The following is a 23,041-nucleotide window of genomic DNA, read 5'->3' on the forward strand; positions in this document are numbered from 1 at the left end:
AAGGACTCTGGGTGGGGTCCCGCCACAGTCCCAACTGCCACTTGCGCCCATCCCCTGAGGGGGCGGGGCCGCCTCCTCCGCCTCCCGGTATTCCCCGAGGAGGCGGCTTCTCATCCTCCGAGGGTCCTCGCAGCTACTTATTGTCCCCGGTCTACCCGGCTTCGCAGAAGGGGCTTCCCTCCTGACACCCGTCGCTTAAGGGACCCCCTCGCCCAGCGTCTCAACCTTGGGGAGGGCGCACAGGTTCCCATTCTCTAGGCTGCCGCCCCCGCCCCCATTTTGTACCCCCGGGAGGCCAAGCATCCCTCCCTACACTTGTCCCTGCTCGCCACAGTGGGATCAGAGCTAGTTTCATGCGTAAAATAAAATCACTGTTTTCCAAAAACGAGAGACGAGCGAAGCAGAAATGAAGACCTGACCTAGACAACCAGCTCCTCAGATGAATCGGCCTTCCCCCCACTTAAGTTCTTCCCATCCCCCATTCTCTGATCCTCAGCCTTCCCCCTGAAGCCCCTCGGATCCTCTGTCCCCGGGGCGGGGGTCGAGAGCTCACTTGCTTTGGGACTGTTCCAGATTCTGGAGGAAGGAGGAATAGTAACTCCCCACTTCCCCATCACCCTTTGTACCTTCCCACCACTCTCTGTTCCTTGATGGAGAACCCAGCTTCCAAGGGTTTTTTAGGTTCGGGTTGCGTTTCATTTTTGCTTTCTATCCTATATCTGCCCTGGGAACTTGAGGAAAAACCATCCTTTTATGTTTCACATTGAGGTGGGTGTGTTGGATATCTGCAGAGTTGGCCTTTCTGGGTAGAATGCAGTGTATATTGTTTGTCAGTGAATAGGAGCATGTTTTCTGTTAAAACAGTGCCGATAAGTAAATAAAGAGCATTAGATTAGGAATGAGTGTCCCCCACTCTAGGGTGGGCTGGTCCGTTGCTCAGGGAGACTGCAGGTAACCTTGAAGGTATAGTTCTTTTGAAACAAAAGGCAGGAAGTGTTGGAAGAAAATTCAGCTTCACCCATCCATGGTTTATGATTAATCCGGTCCTTTGGCCTTTGGTTACTCTCTAGCCCCTCTTTTATGGTGGGTTTTTCCCTCCAGGGGAAACTGATACATACATGACGTTGTTGATTGGTTTTACAAGACCAGTATCTCCTACCAACATTTAGCGGATGACAAGTAACAGCAAATTTTAAATTTCAGCGAGAAGGATAAATAAAAGCAAAGTTAACTCAAGCTCTTTACCTACTTGTAACTACCAAGAAGTGTCTCTGTGTTGTGCTCATAAAGGCTTTGTCCAGTTGACCTTCATTTCAGCAGGTGCAAAATATTGATGATTGTGGCCAGATGTTAATGACACTGAATCCCCAGTAATCATCTACTGGTAGCACTTCCAGGTATTAAAATTTGCCGTATCTTTTACTATTGTTTTGCTCTCATTCTTGAAGTCCATCTTACTACTGTTCTCTGTAGCCAGGCTCCTAGCAATGAGATGCAAGGAGTTGAAATCATAGTAGGCAGTTATAATGGCTGTCTCTTACCTTCCTGATTTGACTTTCTGAAGGTAGACTTCCTGAAGTTCATTAGTTTTCAATAGTTAGAGTCGAAGTTTTCAGAGCTCCTCTTAGGGCTCACAGATCTGTTCAGTGATCGTTTCCAGATCTCCAATAAAAAAGCACAAAGAGAAACCTGTGTGGTGGGTCTCCCCAGCGAACCCAAAGTGCACTGTGATCGGAGGGTGAGACACGGGCCCCCAGCAATAGCAGCAGAAAAAACGAAAAGCAGAACAGGAAATCCCAAAAAGATATATCTTATTACATGAGTGGAGAACAGAAAATAAACGAAGGTAAGAGACGAAGGAAACCAAAGCTGGGGTGATTACCAGGGCCTTAATGAGGAGAGAGGAAAGAGCAGAGAATTCTCTTTCATTGTTTGGCATAATAAGCAAGACCCATCTGATACACTTTTGGGTCTTGGAAATCCTTCCTCTGCCTTTTCCAACAACTGTTTGGTCATATTAGATGAAGAAAAGCATTACGCACAGAGGAGTTTTCTGTATATGTCCAGTCTGTGTCACTAAATTATCAATTCTTTGAGAGCAGGTGGTAGTAATTTTTTTCAAGCTTTGTGTCTTTCCCAGTGCCTGGGACATAGTTTGACTTAATAAGTGTTTGTTGAATTCAGTTTGAAGCAGTCACCTTAGAGTAGACTAGAAAGGCAAATTACTGATAAGGTATAAGCTTAGTATAAAGAGCCCACTTCTTTTACCTCGATTTGTTTTCCCTATATGATGTCTTATGAAACTCCAGTATCTTAAGTGACTTTAAAACACTGAATTTCCTATAAGAAAGTATCTGATGTTTACCTGTATAATTTTGCTGTAGTGAAATTTGAAACTGACTTCTTAATTTAATCACTGCTAGTTGTTTAGGGTTTTATTTTTCTAAGAATTGGACCTGAGTGGAATGAGGTAAATTTTGGAGAGCACACTAGGAACTGACTGCTGGTTTTTAAGAATGGTTTCTGAGTGTTTGATTTTGACAAGTTACTGAACTGCTTTGGGATTTTTTTTTTAAGTGAATTTTAAGTTGATTTTGCGCTTTTCTAAACTAGCCCTACATACATGAACAGGGACACAAATAGTATCGGGTCCCTAATGGAATCATGCAGACTGGGGTGCCTGGGTGGGTGGCCCAGTCAGTTAAGCTAACTGGCTGACTTCAGCGCTGGTCTTGATCCTGCAGTTCGTGAATTCCGAGCCCTGCATTGCATCGGGCTCTGCGCTGTCACTGCAGAGTCTGCTTCGGATACTCTGTCTCCCTCTCTCTGCCACGCATGCGTGCGCTCGCTCGCTCTCTCTCTCTCTCTCTCTCTTAAAAATAAATAAATAAATAAGTAAATAAATAAATAAAATAAATAAATAAAAGAATCATGCAGACTGATTACGGTGGGCATAATGTATTCAGTCCACAAAAAAGGTTGCCATTTTTTGGTGTTTGGTGGCATGATGTGAGAAGCAGAGATTTATTTATTGCTGGAGGAAATCTGTCCAGTTTGTGGTGGGTGACCCAGGAATGGCTTGTCAGCTTGTTTCTAAAGGCTGTTTTCTTCTTATTTCCTGAATGTTCACTGCTAATAACTAAAGATCACATCTTCTAAGTTTCCGTTCAAAGCATTTCAGTGAGAAAACAGCTTATTTATTGTGAGGCCATGGAGTGTGGGAATTGACAGAAAGACTGTCAAAGGCAAACCTGGGTTCAAATCCCAATTCTGCGGCTCTTTCACTGTGTGACCCCGGGCAAAGGCAGAGTTTTCTGTCTCACCATATCCTATTTTCCACAGCTGCGACATAGAATAATTTTTTTTTTTAAGGTTTACATGAACTAATATATAAATCATGGAACAAGGTCCCTGGCATGTAGGAAGCACACAATATTAGTAGGTGTTATCACTGTCGTTATTGGCACTTTGCCTGTGAATTACCAAATTGAATATTAAACATTCTTTTACTCCCTTCGCATTTTAGCAAAGGTGAAGAATTAGTGTATGATTTTAGTTATCATTTGGTTGGTTTTAAATATTTCAATATATAGCTAAGATTCCTAAGTTGAGGAAAGCCAAGCTTATGCTTGTTACGATCTCAAACATCTGATACAAGGACTTTTAGGAGAGTGTGTCTGTCTGTCTCATAGAGTGTGGGTTTCATAATTTTGTCACACAAATTAGATTTCTTGAGTTTTTTGGCCCGGGAGAAAGAAAGGCAAGGGATCCAGCCACCCGACTTCTTCTCCAAAGTGTCCGTCATTACACTCCAGACTCTCCAATCTGCCTGTATAGTCATATACATGTTTTTGTGCACACTGTGACAGTACAGGGTTGTACCTTCTGTGAGATTTAAAGGATTTTCCGTGGTAATTTTGATCAGAAGACGTTTTTGCCTTCTGAAGACCACTTTCCCACTGCCCCCACAAAGTAAGGAGCATTCCTGGGAGCAGGTGAGAAGAAACAATAGACAGCAGTTAAGAGTGGAGGTGGGGAGAATCCAGGACAGGGGTGTGTGGGTTGAGGAAAACAGGACTACGAGCAGGCATTGAAGCAGAGAATGAAGCAGTAATATGGTTCCTCCCTGCCAAGTATTTCCAAAGTCTGTATTTCAGGTCCAAAGCCAGAGTTTCCAATCTAAATGTATCCTTTCTGCTAAATGAATCCTTTCTGACTTGCGGAGCCACAAAGAATGTTGTCCTTAATTGTTACTGGGTTCAGTAGAAACTGGAAAGGAAAATAAGACAGCACAGGATGACGGGGTTTACACACACCAAAAAAAAAAAACCCCTTCTGACCATGAGCCTTGAGAGCATCTGCTTGAGTCCTTTGCACAAAGCTGCTGGGGTGGAGTGAGGCTGAGGAGTGCTGTGGTGTGGGTCTGCCACTGCAGAATGGCGAGAGCACCAGTCTTTTAACAAGAGATAGAAACTAGAAGTTATAAAGGAGAGAAGAAGGAAGGGTAAGTGACCCGTAAGTTGCAGGAAGAAGAGAGAAGCACTAACTTTGGTGGGAGGAGGTCTACCCCATCTTTCAATTTCTGCTAACTAGTCCTTCCTGTTGCAGTTGGTACAGGAGTAACGACAGAGCCAGTCGTGGTTCTTCAGCGATTTAATATTCGGGGGTATAAAAATGATCAGGTCTAGTCCCGCATATCGGTTTCTTCCTCTTGCCTCTTGTTCTCACATTGAAGGCACAGAAGACATTTTCTTAAAAGGCTCAACCCCCCGAAGACTTCTCCACTTCTAGACCTTTCAGCTTTCACCACGCTGACTCTTAGCACATTTGTTCCTCTTGGGAAGTCTAACTGCTTCTCATTTAGCATGCCTCACATCAGTCATCATTTTCCCCCTAAAACCAGTTCCTTTTCTAACATCCCTGTTTGTGTTAATGGCGTCATTATTCGAGTCAGACAGTCTACAGTCTCAGCTGACCTGAGATTATTTCCCCTCTCACCCCCTTCAATAAGTTACTGTAAATTCTGCATGGAGTCTCTCACAGCGGTCATTTCTCATCCTTCCTTACTGCCGCCATCCTAGTTCACACATCTTGGTCTCATACCTATGCTGTTAAAGTTTTCTCCCGCCTACTTTACCTACTTCCAGTTTCCCATCAGGGAAATGAGCTCTTTCAACCTTTAACCTCCTAAAACTATGCTTTCGCTATGATATTCACCTGGTTAAAAATGTTTACTGGCTTCTCGTTTCCTTAAAGATAAAGTCCAGTCTTGTTGGCTGTAATTCAAGGTACTGTGCTGTACATTTCTTCCCAACCAGCATTTTTTGAATACCCCTGGGAACCACGCTGCTAGGGGCTAAGTTTAATCAAGTTGAATAGAACAGAGGATTTGTCTAGGAGAGCAAAGTCTTAAAAGACAGATGTGTAAACAGAATAACTCTGCTCCTTGGTTATGGGTATAGATACATATCCGCTCTGCTGTTAATATAATATAAAAAATAGCTGTGATATGTTTAGAAAATCCATTGCTCAGCCATTAAGTTAAAATTGTGACTTGATTAGGGGACCTTGGGTGGCTCAGTCTGTTAGGTGTCATCGACTCTTGATTTCAGCTCAAGTCATGGTCTCATGAGCCCCATATCAGCTTGGGATTCTCTTTCTCCCTCTCTTTTTACCCCTCCCTGCTTGCTCTCTCTGTCTCAGAAATAAATAAACTTTTTAAAAAAATTGTGACTTAATTAAAAGCTATACAAATTCTGGGGCTCCTGGGTGACTCAGCTGAGCGTCCAACTTCAGCTCAGGTCATGATCTCAACAGTTCATGGATTTGAGCCCCACGGTGGGCTCTGTGCTGACCGCTCAGAGCCTGCAGCTTGCTTCAGACTTCTGTGTCTCCCTCCCTCTCTCTCTGTCCCGCATCAGGTTGCACTCTGTATCTCTCTCCCTCAAAAATAAATTTAAAAATTATTGGGGCACCTGGGTGGCTTAGTCGGTTAAGCGTCCGACTTTCGCTTAGGTCATGATCTCGCGGTTTGTGGGTTCGAGCCCCGCGTCGGGCTCTGTGCTGACTGCCAGCTCAGAGCCTGGAGCCTGTTTCAGTCTGTGACTCCCTCTCTCTCTGACCCTCCCCTGCTCACGCTGTCTCTCTCTTTCCTGGAAATAAATAAAACATTTAAAAAAAATTTTTTAAAATAAAAAAAGCTATACAAATTCTGTGGAAGCAAAGGTATGCTTTTCACCTGTATCTGGAAGACACAAAAAGCTAATGTAGGCAGAAAAATGTCCTTTTCTTTTCCCAAGTATGGAGATAACCACTGACCTGAAAAGATGCTGTGTGTGTCTTCCTCAGACTTTCCCAGAAACTGGCCAGGCCATCTCCTTCCTGGAGCAAATCAACCTGCCAATTCAGAAGGAGTAAACTTGTTTTGATTTCTAAATTAGACACATGAATGGTAGGAACTGGCAACTCATCAGAAAAGTAAATTTCATTATCCTTGCTGATGAAACCAAATATGTACTCCAGGGATGAGAACTGACCAGTCACTCACTTTAACTGTTCACTATCCTGTTGGAGTAGGTGGTATCATCCATCCCATTTTAAAGATGAAGAACTTAAAACTCAAAGGTTAAGTGAATCGAACAACTATAAAGTAGCAAAGCCAAGACGCAAACCTAGGTCTGTCATACTCCAAAGTGCATGCAACCTTTCACTGACATATTTCCTCTTAGGAGAATTACTGTCCCTGAAGAGCTTTGGAGCAAACAACAATTGCTAGGTATGTTGTTGGTCATTTTCAGCTGATACCAAATTGTTAAACTTCTTTTTAACCCCCCCCCCAAAAAACCCCAAAACAAAACCACCAAAAAAATAAAAATAATCAATGATCTGATTTAGAAGATAGACTTTAAGGGGCGCCTGGGTGGCTCCGTCGGTTGAGTGGCCAACCTTAGCTCAGGTCATGATCTCATGGGTTCATGGATTCAAGCCCCACTCGGGGTTTACGCTGACAGTGCAGAGCCTGCTTTGGATTCTCTGCCCCCCTCTCTCTCTCTCTCTCAAAAATAAGCATTAAAAATTTAGAAATCAGAATTTAAAAGGTAAAAGACCACCATGGGTTATAATATTCCTTGTGGAATTTTTGCATTTCAGAGAGAGTCAGGTTAAGGACATAGCTACAACACAGATCCCTTGACTGATTTATGACTCATCCCCATACTGTACATTCTGTTTCTTCTCAGTTTGGAACCCTGATGCCATGACTTCCTTCTGCATGGACATTTGAAGGGTTTTTGCATTTCAGGCTGCTCCTGGAATTGCAGCCCATGAATCATTTTCCTGGAAAGAAAATCAGTCTATATGTTATTTTTCCTTCATTGTGGTATTTTACACCTCACGGTGGCATTATTTCAGAAAAATAAAAATGTAGGGGAATGGCGGACATATAGATAATACAGATGGATCTACATACATATGTCAACGAAATCAAGTTATAATTTCATATATTTTTTTAATTTTTTAAATTTTTTTTTTTATTTATTTCTAGGAGAGAGAGAGAGACAGCGTGACCAGGGGAGGGTCAGAGAGAGAGGGAGACACAGACTCTGAAAGAGGCTCCAAGCTCTGAGCTGGCAGTCAGCACAGAGCCCGACACGGGGCTCGAACCCACGAACCGCGAGATCATGACCTAAGTGAAAGTCGGACGCTTAACCGACTAAGCCACCCAGGTGCCCCGATAATTTCATTTTAACTAAAGACAGCCAACTGACAAATATACCTAAGGGTTCATACTTCTGGTATTTTTCTGCTGTTAAAAGGCAAATTTCTTAGTGAGAAATATTAACATCAAATCTATTATTAATTTTCATTAGCATACATTCCAGTAGCTTCACTAATGTAGTTCTTCTGGTTTGGTCTTGTCTCGATTGAGGATACTTGTAAGGGTGTAAACAGATATCTAGGTAGACAGACCTGTTTTTAATAGCGTTGTGCTAAATGTCCTCATTTTTCGGGGAGAGATGTTTGAATGTTTGTTTATGGGTATGAGGCCACTTCCTTCTTTTCCACAATATACGTATCAATCTTGTTGGCAACAAATGAGAGAGACAGTGAGAGAAGTAGACATAGACACACAGTGAGATAAAGAGACATTCACACACAGAGAGATAACAACTAATGATGAATAAGCCTGAGAGCCAAACAAAACAAAAACCTGATATCCATCACCGTGTCCCAGAAAGTGGATTAGACTGGATCTTAAAAAGACGTTAAGTATTAGACCTACTTTTACTATGTAACTATAATCTTCAGCAAGTCACTTAGCAACTCTGGCCTCAGTTTTCATCTGTAAAATGGAGAATGCCGAATTAGATTATTTCTCAGGCCCCTTCCAGCTATGTGAATCACGTTTTAGCTGAGGTTTTTCTACCACACAATTCCTAAAGCTGGTAAAATTAGATCAGGTGTGAGTAGTGGTCCCCAAGTACCAGTAGTTATTAAGGAAACCCCTGGAATCAAGTTACCTGGGTTCAAGTTCGATTTCTGCCACATACTAGATCTGAGACTTTGAGCAAGTTATTTAGCCTCTGTGCCTCACTTTTCTAATCTATAAAATGGGGATTTGATGATGGTTATAGCGTCTATCATCCAAAGTTGTTGTGAGGATTGAATTAATTCACGTCAAGTACTTGCAGCACTGCCTAGAACACGTTAATGTTTATCTTTTTTTATTTGTTTTTATTTAGCTCAATAAATGTTTATCCTTTTTTGTTATTACTATTCCTGCTTGAATTCTTCTTGGAAAACTATGCTATAAACTCTGAGGTGGTGGTGAGCAACATCAATAGGCTCAATTATTCATTTGTGTACCAAGTATAAATCCAGAAAATCTGGTATCCTAGGATCTGCTTTGACTAGAGTCCTGGAAGTATATTTAAAGATTGACCTTGGGGCGCCTGGGTGGCTTAGTCGGTTAAGCGTCCGACTTTCGCTTAGGTCATGATCTCGCGGTTCATGGGTTCGAGCCCCGCGTCGGGCTCTGTGCTGACTGCCAGCTCAGAGCCTGGAGCCTGTTTCAGTCTGTGACTCCCTCTCTCTCTGACCCTCCCCTGCTCACGCTGTCTCTCTCCTAGAAATAAATAAAACATTAAAAAAAAATTAAAAAAAAAAAAAAGATTGACCTTAATTAGCTTCATTCCAGAACTGGTTTCTTGAGGCCTGCTTCAAAGTCTATATTGACAGTATTGGATATACAAGCATCTTGATCATTTAGCTCTATTGCAGCTTCTAAGTGCATTATTCACATTACATTTTAGGATCCTGAAATTTGTAATGTCTGAAACTGTTGCAAAACCATCCTGTTTTATAGAATACTATCTACAGTGTGGCTATAGAAGCAAACGGATAGCAATTGGACAAACACAAGGCATTCTGAGAAATATGTTCCGGCACTCTCCGGGTAGGGGGAAGGCTGACATCTAGTTGCTCTGATAATGTTTAAAAGTAGTAAACGATTAGCATGTTACACTAGTTTGCTCAGGCCGCCATAGCAAGGTCCCACAGACCAGGAGTCGGGGAGGGCTTAAACAATAGAAATTTATTGTCTCACAACCCCAAAGGGTGGAAGTCAGAAACCCACGTGTCAGCAGGATTTGTTTCTTCTGTCGCCTCTGTCTTTGGCTTGGAGATGGCCAAGATTTTCTCCCCTAATAAAGACACAGCCATGTTAGATTAGGACCCACCCTAATAACCACATTTTAACTTAATTACCTCTTTAAGGACCCTATCTCCAAACGTATCATGCAGAAGTGCCTGGGGATCATGCGGAACGTGCCTGGGGATCAGGACTTCAATATATGAATGAGGGCAGGCCAATTTAGTCCACACACTTAAATTGTAACACATAGACACATAAGGATCCAAATAGTCCACTAATATCATTTATCTTCAACTGAAAGATTGATTTGACATTTGCAGTAAAGTACTGTAGAATTCAGTAAAATGAGATTTGTTTTTAGGCCTTGGTTTCAGAATCTTTGTAAATAATAATAGCAAAAACAGCTCTCTTTGGTAAATGTACAAAAGATCTGCTTTCTAGGTCAGATAATTATCTTCCAATAGTATTTTGACATGTTTTTCTTCCCTCGCCTAATCCTCAAATGCCAAAACTGGAATGAGAGGTACAATTTAGAATGTTATCACACTCTTATCCCCAAATACACAAGTAACACTTCTGGAAAACCAGAAGTACCAGAGGCTGGAGAAACTTCAGTCTTTTTGAGATAGTCAAGGTAATTTGTGTCAACGCCTTCCACGCCCAGATAATGGGATGCTTTGGGTACATTTTTTAAAATAGCGGTGCATTTTTGCCCATATTTAGAATGAATATTTATAAATAGGACATATTTATTTGATTTTTTTAGATGTCGTATGTTCTGGGTTTTTAAGGAAGTACCTTATCTAGTGCGAGGCTGTCAAAAACACCCATTTTATGTGGCAGTGTTACTCTGAATTTTAAGAAGTAATTGGCCTCCCATATTTTAGCTTAGCTGACATATATGTGAAAATCCTTACATATTTGGAAAAAGTTTACTTTATATCTTTGCCCGTATCTTATTGCTAATACTAAAAACTTACTCAATGGCCAGAATCCCAGTCAGTTGTAGCCCAAATATAAACTTCTTCAATTTGACATCTATGTGTATAATAAAGAAATGATTTTTGTCCAGTTTTGCAAGCGTGATTTTCTGGGTAAAACAACTGATTTTTGGGTTGTTTTTGTTTTTGTTTTTATGTTTTTTATTTATTTCTAGGAGAGAGAGAGAGAGAGACAGCGTGAGCAGGGGAGGGTCAGAGAGAGAGGGAGTCACAGACTGAAACAGGCTCCAGGCTCTGAGCTGGCAGTCAGCACAGAGCCCGACGCGGGGCTCGAACCCACGAACCGCGAGACCATGACCTAAGCGAAAGTTGGACGCTTAACCGACTAAGCCACCCAGGCGCCCCTGATTTTGTTTTTTATTCTAGCCATGTTGACTTAAAAAAAAAAAACAGATCTGTGTAGATTTTTTTTTAGGTGTTTCTATGTCCAGAAATATCTAAGACCCATCCAAAAAATGTTGTTTTCCCTCTTTTATGCCCCATACCAACCACCATTTAGAAGTCAAGCCTTCGGTTTCACAGAAGGACACACACCCACCCAGATAGCAAGATAGACAAACACCCTACTTGTGTTCCACTCCGCCCCGCCCTGCTGCTTACATAGCTACAGAAACTGTTTGGGGTGTTTCTTTTTCTGACAACCAATCTCTGTGGTGAAGAGACAACAACGCCTGCTCTCCTGGAGGACCCGTTCGGAGTTCCAGAGCAAAAGCTGGGACCTCCTCAAGAAGGAGAAGGAAGGACCAGAGCCAGAATGAAATGAACTTGGGCATTATCCAGAGAAAGGAAAAGGCCGGAATAAAATGAGCAGAGCCCAAGTCCACAGCAGCGCCCCTTCAGGGCAAAATAGGCAGTGCCGTTTAGGAAATTCAGTGGTGGGCCAGGGGGCCCTTCTTGAGAACCACAACGCTTGTGACCGGTGGCCCTGACTTGATGGAAAGTAGCACGTGAGCAGACTGAATGGTGTGCTAGGCAAAACTGATGTTTGAAATCTCTTATTGATAACCTAAAAATAAGTTTCGTACCTATCCCATAAATAGGCTTATTTTTCCAGGGTCTTAAAATATGTATTATTTATCTTTTTTTCTTATCTGTATTTATATTTTTAAATTTAATTTAATTATTATTTCTTTTTAAGTAGGCTCCACACCCAACATGGGGCTTGAACCCACAACCTTGAGATCAGGAGTCGACCATGAGATCAAGAGTCGCATGCTCTATCAACTGAACCAGCCAAGCCCCCCTATATTTATGTTTTAACTGAGAAAACTATAAAGCTTAATAGAATAGCTTCAGCTAGCATGCCGTACCACACGTATGGTAATGTATCCAACTTGTCCACCACTGGTTTTTATTTCGGATTTATAGACCGTAGCGTTCCTTAGACAGACACGTGTGCCACTAAACTCTAAGGAAAGCTGGAGAGATTCAAATGGAAGGAATGAGCTGAGCATCTGGTCGAAATGATCTTGTCTTTCAAAGTTACTTAATGGATGATGACAGTGACAAGTAACAGCTCATTTAGAAAACAAGTAGAGAGCAAGTCTGTAGACTACAGTATGGCTGCCAAAAATCTGGCAGTCATCTTTCTGACAATTAATATGGAGTTAGCAGCAGCCTTTTTCTGAAAGTCTTGGGGCATGCAATTTATATATTAGGCAGAAATTGGAGTCAAATTTAAGACTTGGTGCCTTAAAGTCCAAGACAAAAATTATGGTTTATCAAATAAAATTTAAAGCCTTTTTTTTTTTTTTTAACGTTTACTGGGTCTGATAAACTATTAGGAAAACATAAACCAAAAATTTGCGTATAATTCAACACCTAATATTTGAAAAAAAAAATGAGGAAAAGTAGGAGCTGGGATGAGTCATTAGCCTTACAAAGTCCAGATGGTGACAGGTTGATTTGTTTGCTCACTGACTGGCAGGAGGTGAGGGGATAAGAGTATACCTTACACAAATTTAGCAGTTTGAAAAGTTCAGTTGTGGGGCGCCTGGGTGGTTCAGTCAGTTAAGCATCTGACTTTGGCTCAGATCATGATCTCTCAGTTCGTGGGTTCGAACCCCACGTCGGGCTCTGTGCTGACAGCTAGCTCAGAGCCTGGAGCCCGCTTCAGATTCTGTCTCCCTCTCTCTCTGACCCTCCCCTGCTCATGTTGTCTCTCTCTCTTTCTCTCTCAGAAATCAAAACATTAAAAAAAATTTTTTTTAAAGAAAAAGAAAAGTTCAGTTGTAATTACATTATTTTTCTGAGTGTATTGTGCATAAGTCATGGTGATTTAAGCAAATAGGCTTTTGTGAATGCAGGGAGACTGTCATTTCTCTTCTAGGACGTTCATAAGTTAGTCCTTGAAATAGCAGTGGACATTTTAAAGTAAAAAAGATTTTGGGGGCACCAGGTGGCTCAGTTGGTTAAGCGTCTGACTCTTGATTTTGGCTCAGGTCATGAGGTTTTGAGATTGAGCTCTCCTCCCTGCCCTCCCTCCCCCCCCCCCCCGCATTAGCAAGGAGCCTTCTTGGGATTCTTTCTCTCCCTCGCCCTCTGCCCCTTCCCCACTCACATGCACTTTCTCAAAATAAATAAACATTTTAAAAAAGATTTTGAAAGCCCTCACCTTCCCTAATGATAATTGCAAAAGGGAAGTCAGATTCGCGGTAATTTTCCTATATTACTTAGCTTCAACTTGAAAAAGTGGCTCTTTTCTTCTTTCTGTATCAACCTACACCTGTCAGTCCTGATCAGCTATAATGACAGTTGACATTCATGGGATTTATCAAATCATTTATGGTATGAACACATAGATAATAAATTTCTTATTATTTTGCAGCATTGGACACTTTTCCACCATGCTGATGGCATTTTAAACATACTTGTCAATTTTCCCAAATTTTAACTGAAGACAACCTTGAGATATCATACTTGAGGACTAAAGTGTGACCGCCAATTATCAGGTCAGTATCACCCCCCCCCCACCACCACTTCTGTCCCCACTCCTGGGAATATCACTGTCATCCTGAAACAGTACAGTTTTACTGTCTTTCATATGTTAAATCTATTGCAATGTTTTGTGTATGAAGATTAGATTCAAATAATAAAGAACAGCAAAGAACTCTGGAATTTTAATATTGATAAAGAAAGGTATGGGAACATGTGAAAACAGACCTATTGCTTTTCCAGTTACATAGCTGTGGCCCTTTCCTTCCTCCTGTGTCAAATTTGCATTGTCTTCACCTCATGCAGACGCTAAGCTCGGTGAGTGAACACATATTGGCAGGATGTCCCAGATATTAAAATTTGTGTGCAGAAGTGATTTACAAATGTAGATAACAAGAATATTGTTCTTTATGCCATCGACAAAGAATAGAATTTTTTCTTGCCTGGGCTGGACTCCTTTATAATTAAAGTGGCTCTGAAGAGTGTTTCGATTTTATTCCTTTATGAGGATGTATATTTATTACAACAGATTCAAGACTTTGATTTAGGTGCCATCGGTTTTTAGTTCTTTGCATATTCACGTTAGTCGTAGTTCATTGGATTCTCTAACAACTCTTGATTTTTATCCGTGAAAGCTTAATGGAACCAAGAAGGACTTCAGAGATTATCTAGCCTGATTTTACCTGTGAGGAGACTCAGTGCCAGTGTAACTGGGTACTTTTCATCCTCAAATCCACAGAGCCGCGTAGTGGCAGAGCTCAGACCAAAATTCTATACTCCTCACCCCCCCATCTGTCTTCCTTAAGCCCCAGATTTAGATCTCTAAATAAGAGTATTTAAGGACTACAAAGATGATGAAGGAAGAAAGAATATGTGTAAACACTGTCATTTTTACTTTGGTGCTTCTCCATCCAGTTGACTTACTTAGTGTAGTTGGTATTTACAGAGTACCTTCACGGGTGCCCATTATTTTGCTGAACATCATGGGAGAGAAGGGGGTGGGCAAAAAATGATGAGACTTTCCCTCTGCGTTATAATCTTTGAGAGATTAAAGTACGAAACCATCAGGAAGAGGGGGAAGGGTTTCTTTCGTCTAAGAAACCAGCTCTAAGAAACCAGCGTGACTCAATTGATGGTTTAAATGCCTCCCCATTCTTCACCCCAGGATGCTATCACCCTCTCCATCTGAGTTTCCCAAGCACAAAAGGGCAGCTTGAAGGTATTACTGAGGTCACTGATCTTGGCTGCCCGCAATTTTGGTACTGTCTTTCTTAGAATTCTTTTGGAAAATGAGAGAGATTAGTAGTTATTAATAACTAAACCAATGTTCAGCATGTATCAAGAACTTGGCAAGATGTTTCACATTTATTAACCCAATTCACAGCAACCCTAGGAGTTAGATGGCATCATCCCCCCTTTCACTGATAAAAAAACAAGCTGAGAATCAGAAATCCCGCAACTCAGAAGATGCAGACCTGGCATCCATCTGTCTGCAAAGCCACACACTCTTTCCAACATAGCAGCTTAAATTATGTGTAGCTCTGTTAGGTGTGGGTTTTGGGAGGTTTTTTGTGGTTTTTTTTTGGTTTTGTTTTGTCCTTTTTTTTTTTTTTTTTTTAGTTATTTGTAAAGTACCTGTTGTGAGGTGTCTTCTGTGGTGCTGAAGTGGGGATCCCTTTCTAGTCGCTAAAACTAAGTTGTTAGAGAGTCAGCAGAGCTGAAGTGAGAGGGAACATATTCTGCCGTGTGGCAAAAGATTTGTACAGCACGTCCCGGAACACAATCTGACAACACCGTGAAGTGTTCCTTTTCTACGTGCTCTCCTGCACTTAGAGGCAGTGGCTCTGGAAGGAATCAGTGACTCTTTTGTGTGCCTCCTAAAATTGAATGTGCTCATAAGAGGTGGAAATTACTCGAGTGTGTGTGACCTTGTCATGTTGCAACTCCCTTTAAAGAAAACTGTATGGGAGTGACAATTGGCAAGGACAGTATAGGAGAAGGAAAGTAGTATTTGCTCAGCTTTGGAAGTTCTAAAATATGGGGCTCCTGGGTGGCTGAGTCGGTGAAGCGTCCGTCTTCGGCTCAGGTCATGATCTCACGGTTCACGGGTTCCAGCCCTGCATCGTGCTCTGTGCTGACAGCCAGCTCAGAGCCTGAAGCCTTTTTCAGACTCTGTGTCTCCCTCTCTCTCTGACCCTCCCCTGCTCACGCTGTCTCTCTCTCTCTCAGAAATAAATAGAAAACATTTTTTAAAAAATGTATCTCACAACACACACTGGTCAGAAGACCTTCCGAAAATTGTCTGGCAGTCAGTATGTGGCTGCCAAGAAATTAATCTGTGGAAAGGATCGAGTTTGTGCTATGCAGTTTGCCATTTAACATGTCTCCAAAGATGCAGGACTTCATAGAAACCGGAACTTACAGAGTCAGATAAATTCAGTTAGTAGTAGGCTGTCCAATCAAGATGCGTAAACGACAATGTGTTTTAAGAAATTATAAGTATATTTGTATATGGTTGCATTGAGGTCTTAATTTTACTATATGAATATATATATCATGATATATGTTCTCTGTGAAAGTAGACAGACAATTTAAAAGAATTTCTCCCATTGCCACCAGGCATTCTCTTGCCCAAATTTCATTTCATCCAACTTCAGAGGGATGCCAGAATGTTTTATATACCATTTAGGAATTTGGTTATTTAAAACTGGGAAGTCTTTTCATGCTCTAACAATTTTTTGGTGAAATGGTATTCACCGCAACACAATTTTACCTGCACTTGTAGTGAACAAAACTAATGACTAATTCTTTCTGAGACCTCCCAGGATGTTTGTAAATATGCCTGGAGGAAAAACAATGGAAAATTTCGATCTTTGTGAGTGGTGATGAAATCCATACTGAAGGTGAATTTTATTTTCTCTTACTGCTCAGTTTATGATTGACATCAGAACGCTCCAACTTTTTTCTACTTAATTGTAACCGTTTGCCTTCTTAAAACATTTTATGCTATGATTGTGGCTCTTTCCTTGTGAGACTCTTTTTTTCCTTAGCCCTATCAAACCAACTTTGTCTTCTGGAGATTATCTGATCATTGCCTTTGTTTTAGGCTTTCAGGATGAATCTGGAAAAACTCAGCAAGCCTGAACTCCTAACACTATTCAGTATTCTTGAAGGAGAGCTTGAAGCAAGGGACCTTGTGATAGAGGCTTTAAAGGTATGTTAAAAGAAAAAAAGAGGCCATTGTATGTTTTGAAAGTCGTTTTGTTGGTTGTCATTTCTTTAACCAGAGTTTTTCTGTAGCCCCTGTTGAAGTTAGAGGCCTGGGTATACATACTGATACTTGCTTCAGCTGCTACCTATGTGGTATGATTTTAGGGACACTGGTAAAGCCTTTCTGACTCCAAAATATTTCCTTTAGTCTTTTTTAGCTTAGAGGCCTTAGCCATTTTTGAATGCTAACTGCTTCGGAACCCGATGAAACCTGCTTCCTAAAATATATATATATTTATTTATATATACAGCCATATACCAAAATTCAGTATATAATATCTGGGAGACCAAGGACTCCATGAAGACCACCTCTGGATTCCCTTGACCCCCGTGGAAGGATTCTTACTTTTGTTTTAGTGTGTGATATCTGCTAAGACCCAAGGGGGTGGGGAGGCGGGTGTGTGATATATGGAAACTCCACACTCCACTCAATTTTTCTGTGAGCCTAAAATTGCTCTAAAAACTAAAGTCTAATTGTAAAAGTACAAGGGGAGGGGCGCCTGGGTGGCTTAGTCGGTTAAGCGTCCGACTTTCGCTTAGGTCATGATCTCGCGGTTCGTGGGTTCGAGCCCCGCGTCGGGCTCTGTGCTGACTGCCAGCTCAGAGCCTGGAGCCTGTTTCAGTCTGTGACTCCCTCTCTCTCTGACCCTCCCCTGCTCACGCTGTCTCTCTCTCTCCTAGAAATAAATAAAACATTTAAAAAAAAAACACACACAAGGGGATACAACTCATGCATTGTGAATCCTTTACACCATTGTAAGGATGTTTCCCAATCTGCCTTGAGATCAGATTTGGAGAGGCAAAGAAAAGCCAGTGAAGGGTATCTGTGTCAGCAGCAGGAAGATGAGGACAGATGAGCAAAGAAGAGAGACTTGAGTATGCTCGAGTGAGCAGAGTCCCTGCAAAGTGCACCCAGTCTAAGGATCTAACAAGATTTTTATAGCTTCCAACTTTAGTTAGAGGTTGTAACAATGTACATCTGGTATTTTTGGGTTTTGTTTGTTTGTTTTTATATTCTCAAGTTAGTTGACCTACAGTGTAGTCTTGGCTTCAGAAGTAGATCCCAGTGATTCATCATTTACATGTAACACCCAGTGCTCATCCTGAGAAGTACCCTCCTTAATGCCCATCACCCATCTCCCCCCCCGCCCCCCATCAACCCTCAGTTGTTCTCTGTTATCAATGTATATCTTGAAGCTCATTGGTAAAAGGTTTATGAAGTACTTCGTTGTTGTTTTTTCCTTTCCAAAATTATCTAGCTCCTTATTAAGTATTGCATTAATATTTCATGTGCGTTCATACGACCGTCCATTGTTGAAGACTTTTTTTTATAGCAACAAAGATCATTTTCTCATTGCCATTCGAGGAGGCTCAGAGAATCAGTGATTTCCTGAGTAGTTAACAATAACCACTCAATCGAGTTCATACAAAAAGCTGCAGCTTTTCTCTTCTCTAGCTTGCCTTTCCCCTTCCTGCAGTGATAGAGAGTAAATGTGTTCATATAATCAAATCTGGGTAGTCTTTTTTTGGATTACAATGCAGTTATAATTGTGATAAAAATAAGATCTAAACGTGTTATTTCTATATGCTATTAAATTCAAAGGGACATGCTAATTTGTCTTTCAAGGCTGACCGGAAAAGACTGACATTGCTCTCTGATAAATACACCTTAGAGTAGTTTATCACAGAAAACTATTGTTTTTTTTTTTTGTTTTCCCTTGTAGCTTTGTAATGTGTGATAAGTAATTTCCAGTGGTTTCATTGTCCAGAGTGCATCAGGCGATTCCCTTCTCATGTGAAGGGATGGAGTCTGTCGTATTTTCTTCCTTTCACTGCTTACTTCAGTCTTGGCTTGCCTGGCTTCCCTGGGGATCCATGTTTATGGCTTTGATGTGAGCCAAGGCACATATGTTAAAGGTCATTGCCTGAGCCTTTGCCTTCCATACCACTGATTAGAACTATGACTTTGGTCAAGTCATTCAATCTCTCTGAGGCAAAGCTTCCTTCTCTGGAATAAGAATAAATGATTAATAATTAGTAATTTGTGTGTAACACTACAAGTATTTGCCTGGCATTGCAAATACTCCTGCCAGTGTAGGATTCATTTCTTTTCCCTTTATGTATCTTCTTTCAGGGCATATCATAAACCCCATATCCAAGGAACTGTCACTGGTCGCTAATAATATGAATGGATGTCTCTAATGTGCCCTCAACAGTGCCTAGTTTTTAATGACTCCCTGCCATCACATATTACATATAAATGTTCACTCTGGCCGGTGATTCATTGCTGCCACCTCCACAGGCCTTCCCCTTTTGTCGCTATTGGTGAATTTTCTTCCTTTCCCTGTACATCGCTGGAAACTTTTCTATTTTTTCATAACCCCATGCCATTGTTACCAGTAGTCCTGACCTGATTAAACCCAGGACGCCCTCCCATGCCTTATCCCAGATCTGTCTGCTCAATGAAGAGAAGAGAAAAAAGAACTGGGGAAAGTGTGAGCTCCTTCCTAACCCTCACTCCTATCGCCTGCTGTTTTCCCGCTTCTTTCTCTCGGTTCTCATCTGTGACCCTGGCTCTCGTGTCCAGAGGTGTCATCAGCTTTGACCCCAAAGAGTTCGCTGCCTAGGCTGCACCAGGAAGCTCTTCGTTCACGGCGATGACTCCTTTTATCTAGGAGCATTATAAATAGCAACCAGATTTTAGAAAACTACAATAGTTTGGAAACGTGTTAAACAGGATCACCTGAGGATCTGCTGCGATGGACAGTAGGACCCTGGGAAGCGGTCCCCCTACAGATTACAGTTGACTATACAGAAACTTGTGGGCCTCAGCCCCTCCACCACTGAGGTGGGGGTCGGGAGGTGGCTGCCTCTAATGGAAAAATCAGGCTGACCTTACTTTCTCGGCTTTTCAGCCTCAGAAACCACCCAAACCTGAAGATCTTTATGTATCCATTTTGCTAATCATTATACCCTCACCACCCAGCCTAGTGCCCAGCATGTGGACACTCCATACATATTTGTTGAATAGGGGAAATGACGGTGCCATTGTGATGTGTTGCTTTAAAAGATTGCTATGGGGGCGCCTGGGTGGCTCAGTCAGTTAAGCGGCCGTTAACTGACTCTCCGTTCCAGCTCAGGTCATGATCTCAGGGTTTCCTGAGTTTGAGCCCCACATCAGGCTTTGCTGACAGTCAGAGCCTGCTTGGGAGTCTCTCTCTGTCTCTCTCTCTCCCTCTCCCTTTCTTTCTCTGCCCTTCCCCTGCTTACACGGTCTCTGTCTCAAAATAAATAAATAAGCTTAAAATTTTTTTAAATAAATAAAAGATTACTGTAGGATTTTAAAGCAAATGTGAATTATTAAGTTTTACAGGTTGTTCTCATGTGGCCGCGGCACACTGCCTTCTGGTTTTAACATTAACAGATGCATTGGTCCTCGTTGCACATGTTGTCCTAAAGCATATTTTTTCTGCATGGATCCAATTTTAGTGCCTTAAGGCAGTTCTGACAAGTTGAAAGAGCAGCTTGACAAGGCAGAGCTATAATTAAAGGAACTTTTGGATATAAGATACCACTCGGAATCAGGCACAAGTGTCGTGTTTAGTCTGCGTTCGGCTCAGAGGTGATAAAGTCCTCTTCTGAGGCTTGAGCTATGTGCACTTTAAGTTGAAATGAATAGCTTGGCCAGAAGTGACACGTCTTGAAGCAGTCTATTGTGAGATAAAATAAGTAGCAGCTGGGGTCAAAACTGTTTTGGGCCTTCGAGAAAAGCAACTGCCATTCAAGATTCTTAAAGTTCAAATGCACTCTCTTTTTATTCGTTGAGTCGCTTTTTGTGTTTTACTTTTGTGTATTTGTTTGGGTTCTGTAATCTATAAAGATCTTACAGTTATTATTTCTATAATTCTTGCTTCCCAACCTGTTGGACTTCTTGGACTAATAAGGCAGCTTACTAATTTTCTTCCTTTATTATTCTTTCTTAAATCACGCTTTGTGGGTTGAAAAGGTTTTAAAATAGTGATGACGGGTTTTTTTTCTTTCTGTTGAAGTAAAAGAGCTTACCTGGGTTTTTTCCTCTTGCCCTTCAAAATAGATTTTTTTTTCCTGGACATAAAATCAGTTCTTCAACCTTGCATCTCTGAATAAAATCGCGTGGTTCACTGTTGCTACTAAGTAAATAGTAGGTCACATTGGCAAGGGTGGCATTTATATAGGGTGATAGGGTTCTATTTATTATAAAGTTCCCAGAGCCTGCATACAGAGTTATAATTATAAAAGAGCTTCATTCATTTTCCAAAATTTCTGCAAAGTGCCAGATGGCAACTACACCCTTCTAGAGCTCCCACTGTAGTTACGTTCTTTTTCTCCCCCAGATATAAAAGCCTCCTCACTCTTCTGTTGGCAGCCAAGACGTGTTTGGCAAAGACCCAGGAAAGTTAGTAGAAAATAGTGTAATACTCAGCTCTTCTATATTTCCAGTCTGATTGTTATAGAGGCCATTTATACTGTATTTGGTCCTAATTGAACTTTTAATATAAAGTGATTTTCTGTTTTAAAAGTGATTATGTCAGAAAAAAACATTCTTCATGGAAGTCTTTCTCTCTGACCAGTTTACGTTCATGAATGAGAACACTATAGGAATCCCTTCCACAGCAAAAGCAAATTACAGAGGCAGCTCTCTAGGGGAAGCTGTGGTGGAATCACACAGTTCAGTGAGAGAGCCTCAGCTCATTAATTCCAAGCAGATCAGGGAGGTGGCTTCCCAGGGAGGGCTGGCTACTCCAGAGGAAGAGGGATGACCCTTAATGGCCATTTAAGATTTTTGGAAAATAGGAGCGCCTGGGTGGCTCAGTCAGTTGAGCATCCAAGCCCCCATATTGGGCTCCGTGCTGAGTGTGGGGACTGCTTGGGATTCTCTCTCTCTCTCTCTCTCTCTCTCTCTCTCTCTCCCCCCCCCCACCCTCCCTCTGCCCCTCTCCCTCTCTCTCTCTCTCTCTGAAATTAAAAAAAGGGGCACCTGGGTGGCTTAGTTAAGTGTCCAACTTCAGCTCAGGTCATGATCTCATGGTTTTTGAGTTGGAGCCTCACATTGGGCTCTGTGCTGACAGCTCAGAGCCTAGAGCCTGCTTTGGTTTCGCTTTCTCTGCTCCTCCCCTGCCTGTGATGTGCTCTCTGTCTCTCAAAAACATTTTTTAAAATGTTTCTCCCTAAAAGGGAAAAAGAGAGGAGAGGAAGACACAGAATCCGAAGCAGGCTTCAGGCCCCGAGCTGTCAGCACAGAGCCTGACGTGGGGCTCGAACCCACGAACCATGAGATCATGACCTGAGCCGAAGTTGNCTCCCCCCCACCCTCCCTCTGCCCCTCTCCCTCTCTCTCTCTCTGAAATTAAAAAAAGGGGCACCTGGGTGGCTTAGTTAAGTGTCCAACTTCAGCTCAGGTCATGATCTCATGGTTTTTGAGTTGGAGCCTCACATTGGGCTCTGTGCTGACAGCTCAGAGCCTAGAGCCTGCTTTGGTTTCGCTTTCTCTGCTCCTCCCCTGCCTGTGATGTGCTCTCTGTCTCTCAAAAACATTTTTTAAAATGTTTCTCCCTAAAAGGGAAAAAGAGAGGAGAGGAAGACACAGAATCCGAAGCAGGCTTCAGGCCCCGAGCTGTCAGCACAGAGCCTGACGTGGGGCTCGAACCCACGAACCATGAGATCATGACCTGAGCCGAAGTTGGATGCTTATCCGATTGAGCCACCTAGGAGCCCCAGATTTTTTAAAAATCAGAAAATAGCTCTGATCGCTAATAAAAGATTGTTTATTTTTTAATCTTCCACATTGGGTATATTATATCTGCATGTCTTAGATCTGATGCAATATCAAATTTTATTAAGGTTTTTTAGATTTACATTTATAACTTTTATTATAAAACATGTTTTAGAAAGGAATTAATTAGGGGCACCTGAGTGGCTCAGTCAGTTAAATGTCCAATTCTTGATTTCCGCTCAAGTCATGATCTCATGGTTCATGGTATTGAGCCCCTGACAACATGGAGCCTGCTTGGGATTCCCTCTACCTCTTTCTCTGCCCCTCCCCCTCTCAAAATAAATAAATAAACTTAAAAAAGTAAAAAAAGAAAGAAGAGAATTAATCAGTGAGCTGTTGGGGACATATTTCAATTTTTTTTTTTTTTTTTAA

At 41.7% G+C, this 23,041-nt stretch overlaps 1 protein-coding gene across 2 annotated transcripts in view; it reads left to right on the forward strand.

Moving 5' to 3' along the window:
- CTTNBP2NL (CTTNBP2 N-terminal like) overlaps nucleotides 1-23,041 on the forward strand; it is a 54,885-nt gene that overhangs the window by 445 nt on the left and 31,399 nt on the right. Inside the window, exons 1-3 of one of the 2 annotated variants that reach the window (XM_077780186.1) lie at nucleotides 1,332-1,397; nucleotides 13,481-13,604; nucleotides 16,694-16,801. In XM_077780186.1, coding sequence (XP_077636312.1) covers nucleotides 16,703-16,801 — 99 coding nt within the window. In that variant the 5' untranslated portion in view covers nucleotides 1,332-1,397; nucleotides 13,481-13,604; nucleotides 16,694-16,702. Of the gene's footprint in view, nucleotides 1-1,331; nucleotides 1,398-13,480; nucleotides 13,605-16,693; nucleotides 16,802-23,041 lie in introns of those variants that run through there. The other variant, XM_077780185.1, reaches the window with a different exon arrangement.

Source organism: Crocuta crocuta, unplaced genomic scaffold (genome assembly GCF_008692635.1).
Source record: "Crocuta crocuta isolate KB4526 unplaced genomic scaffold, BGI_CrCroc_1.0 scaffold364, whole genome shotgun sequence".
NCBI lineage: Eukaryota > Metazoa > Chordata > Mammalia > Carnivora > Hyaenidae > Crocuta > Crocuta crocuta.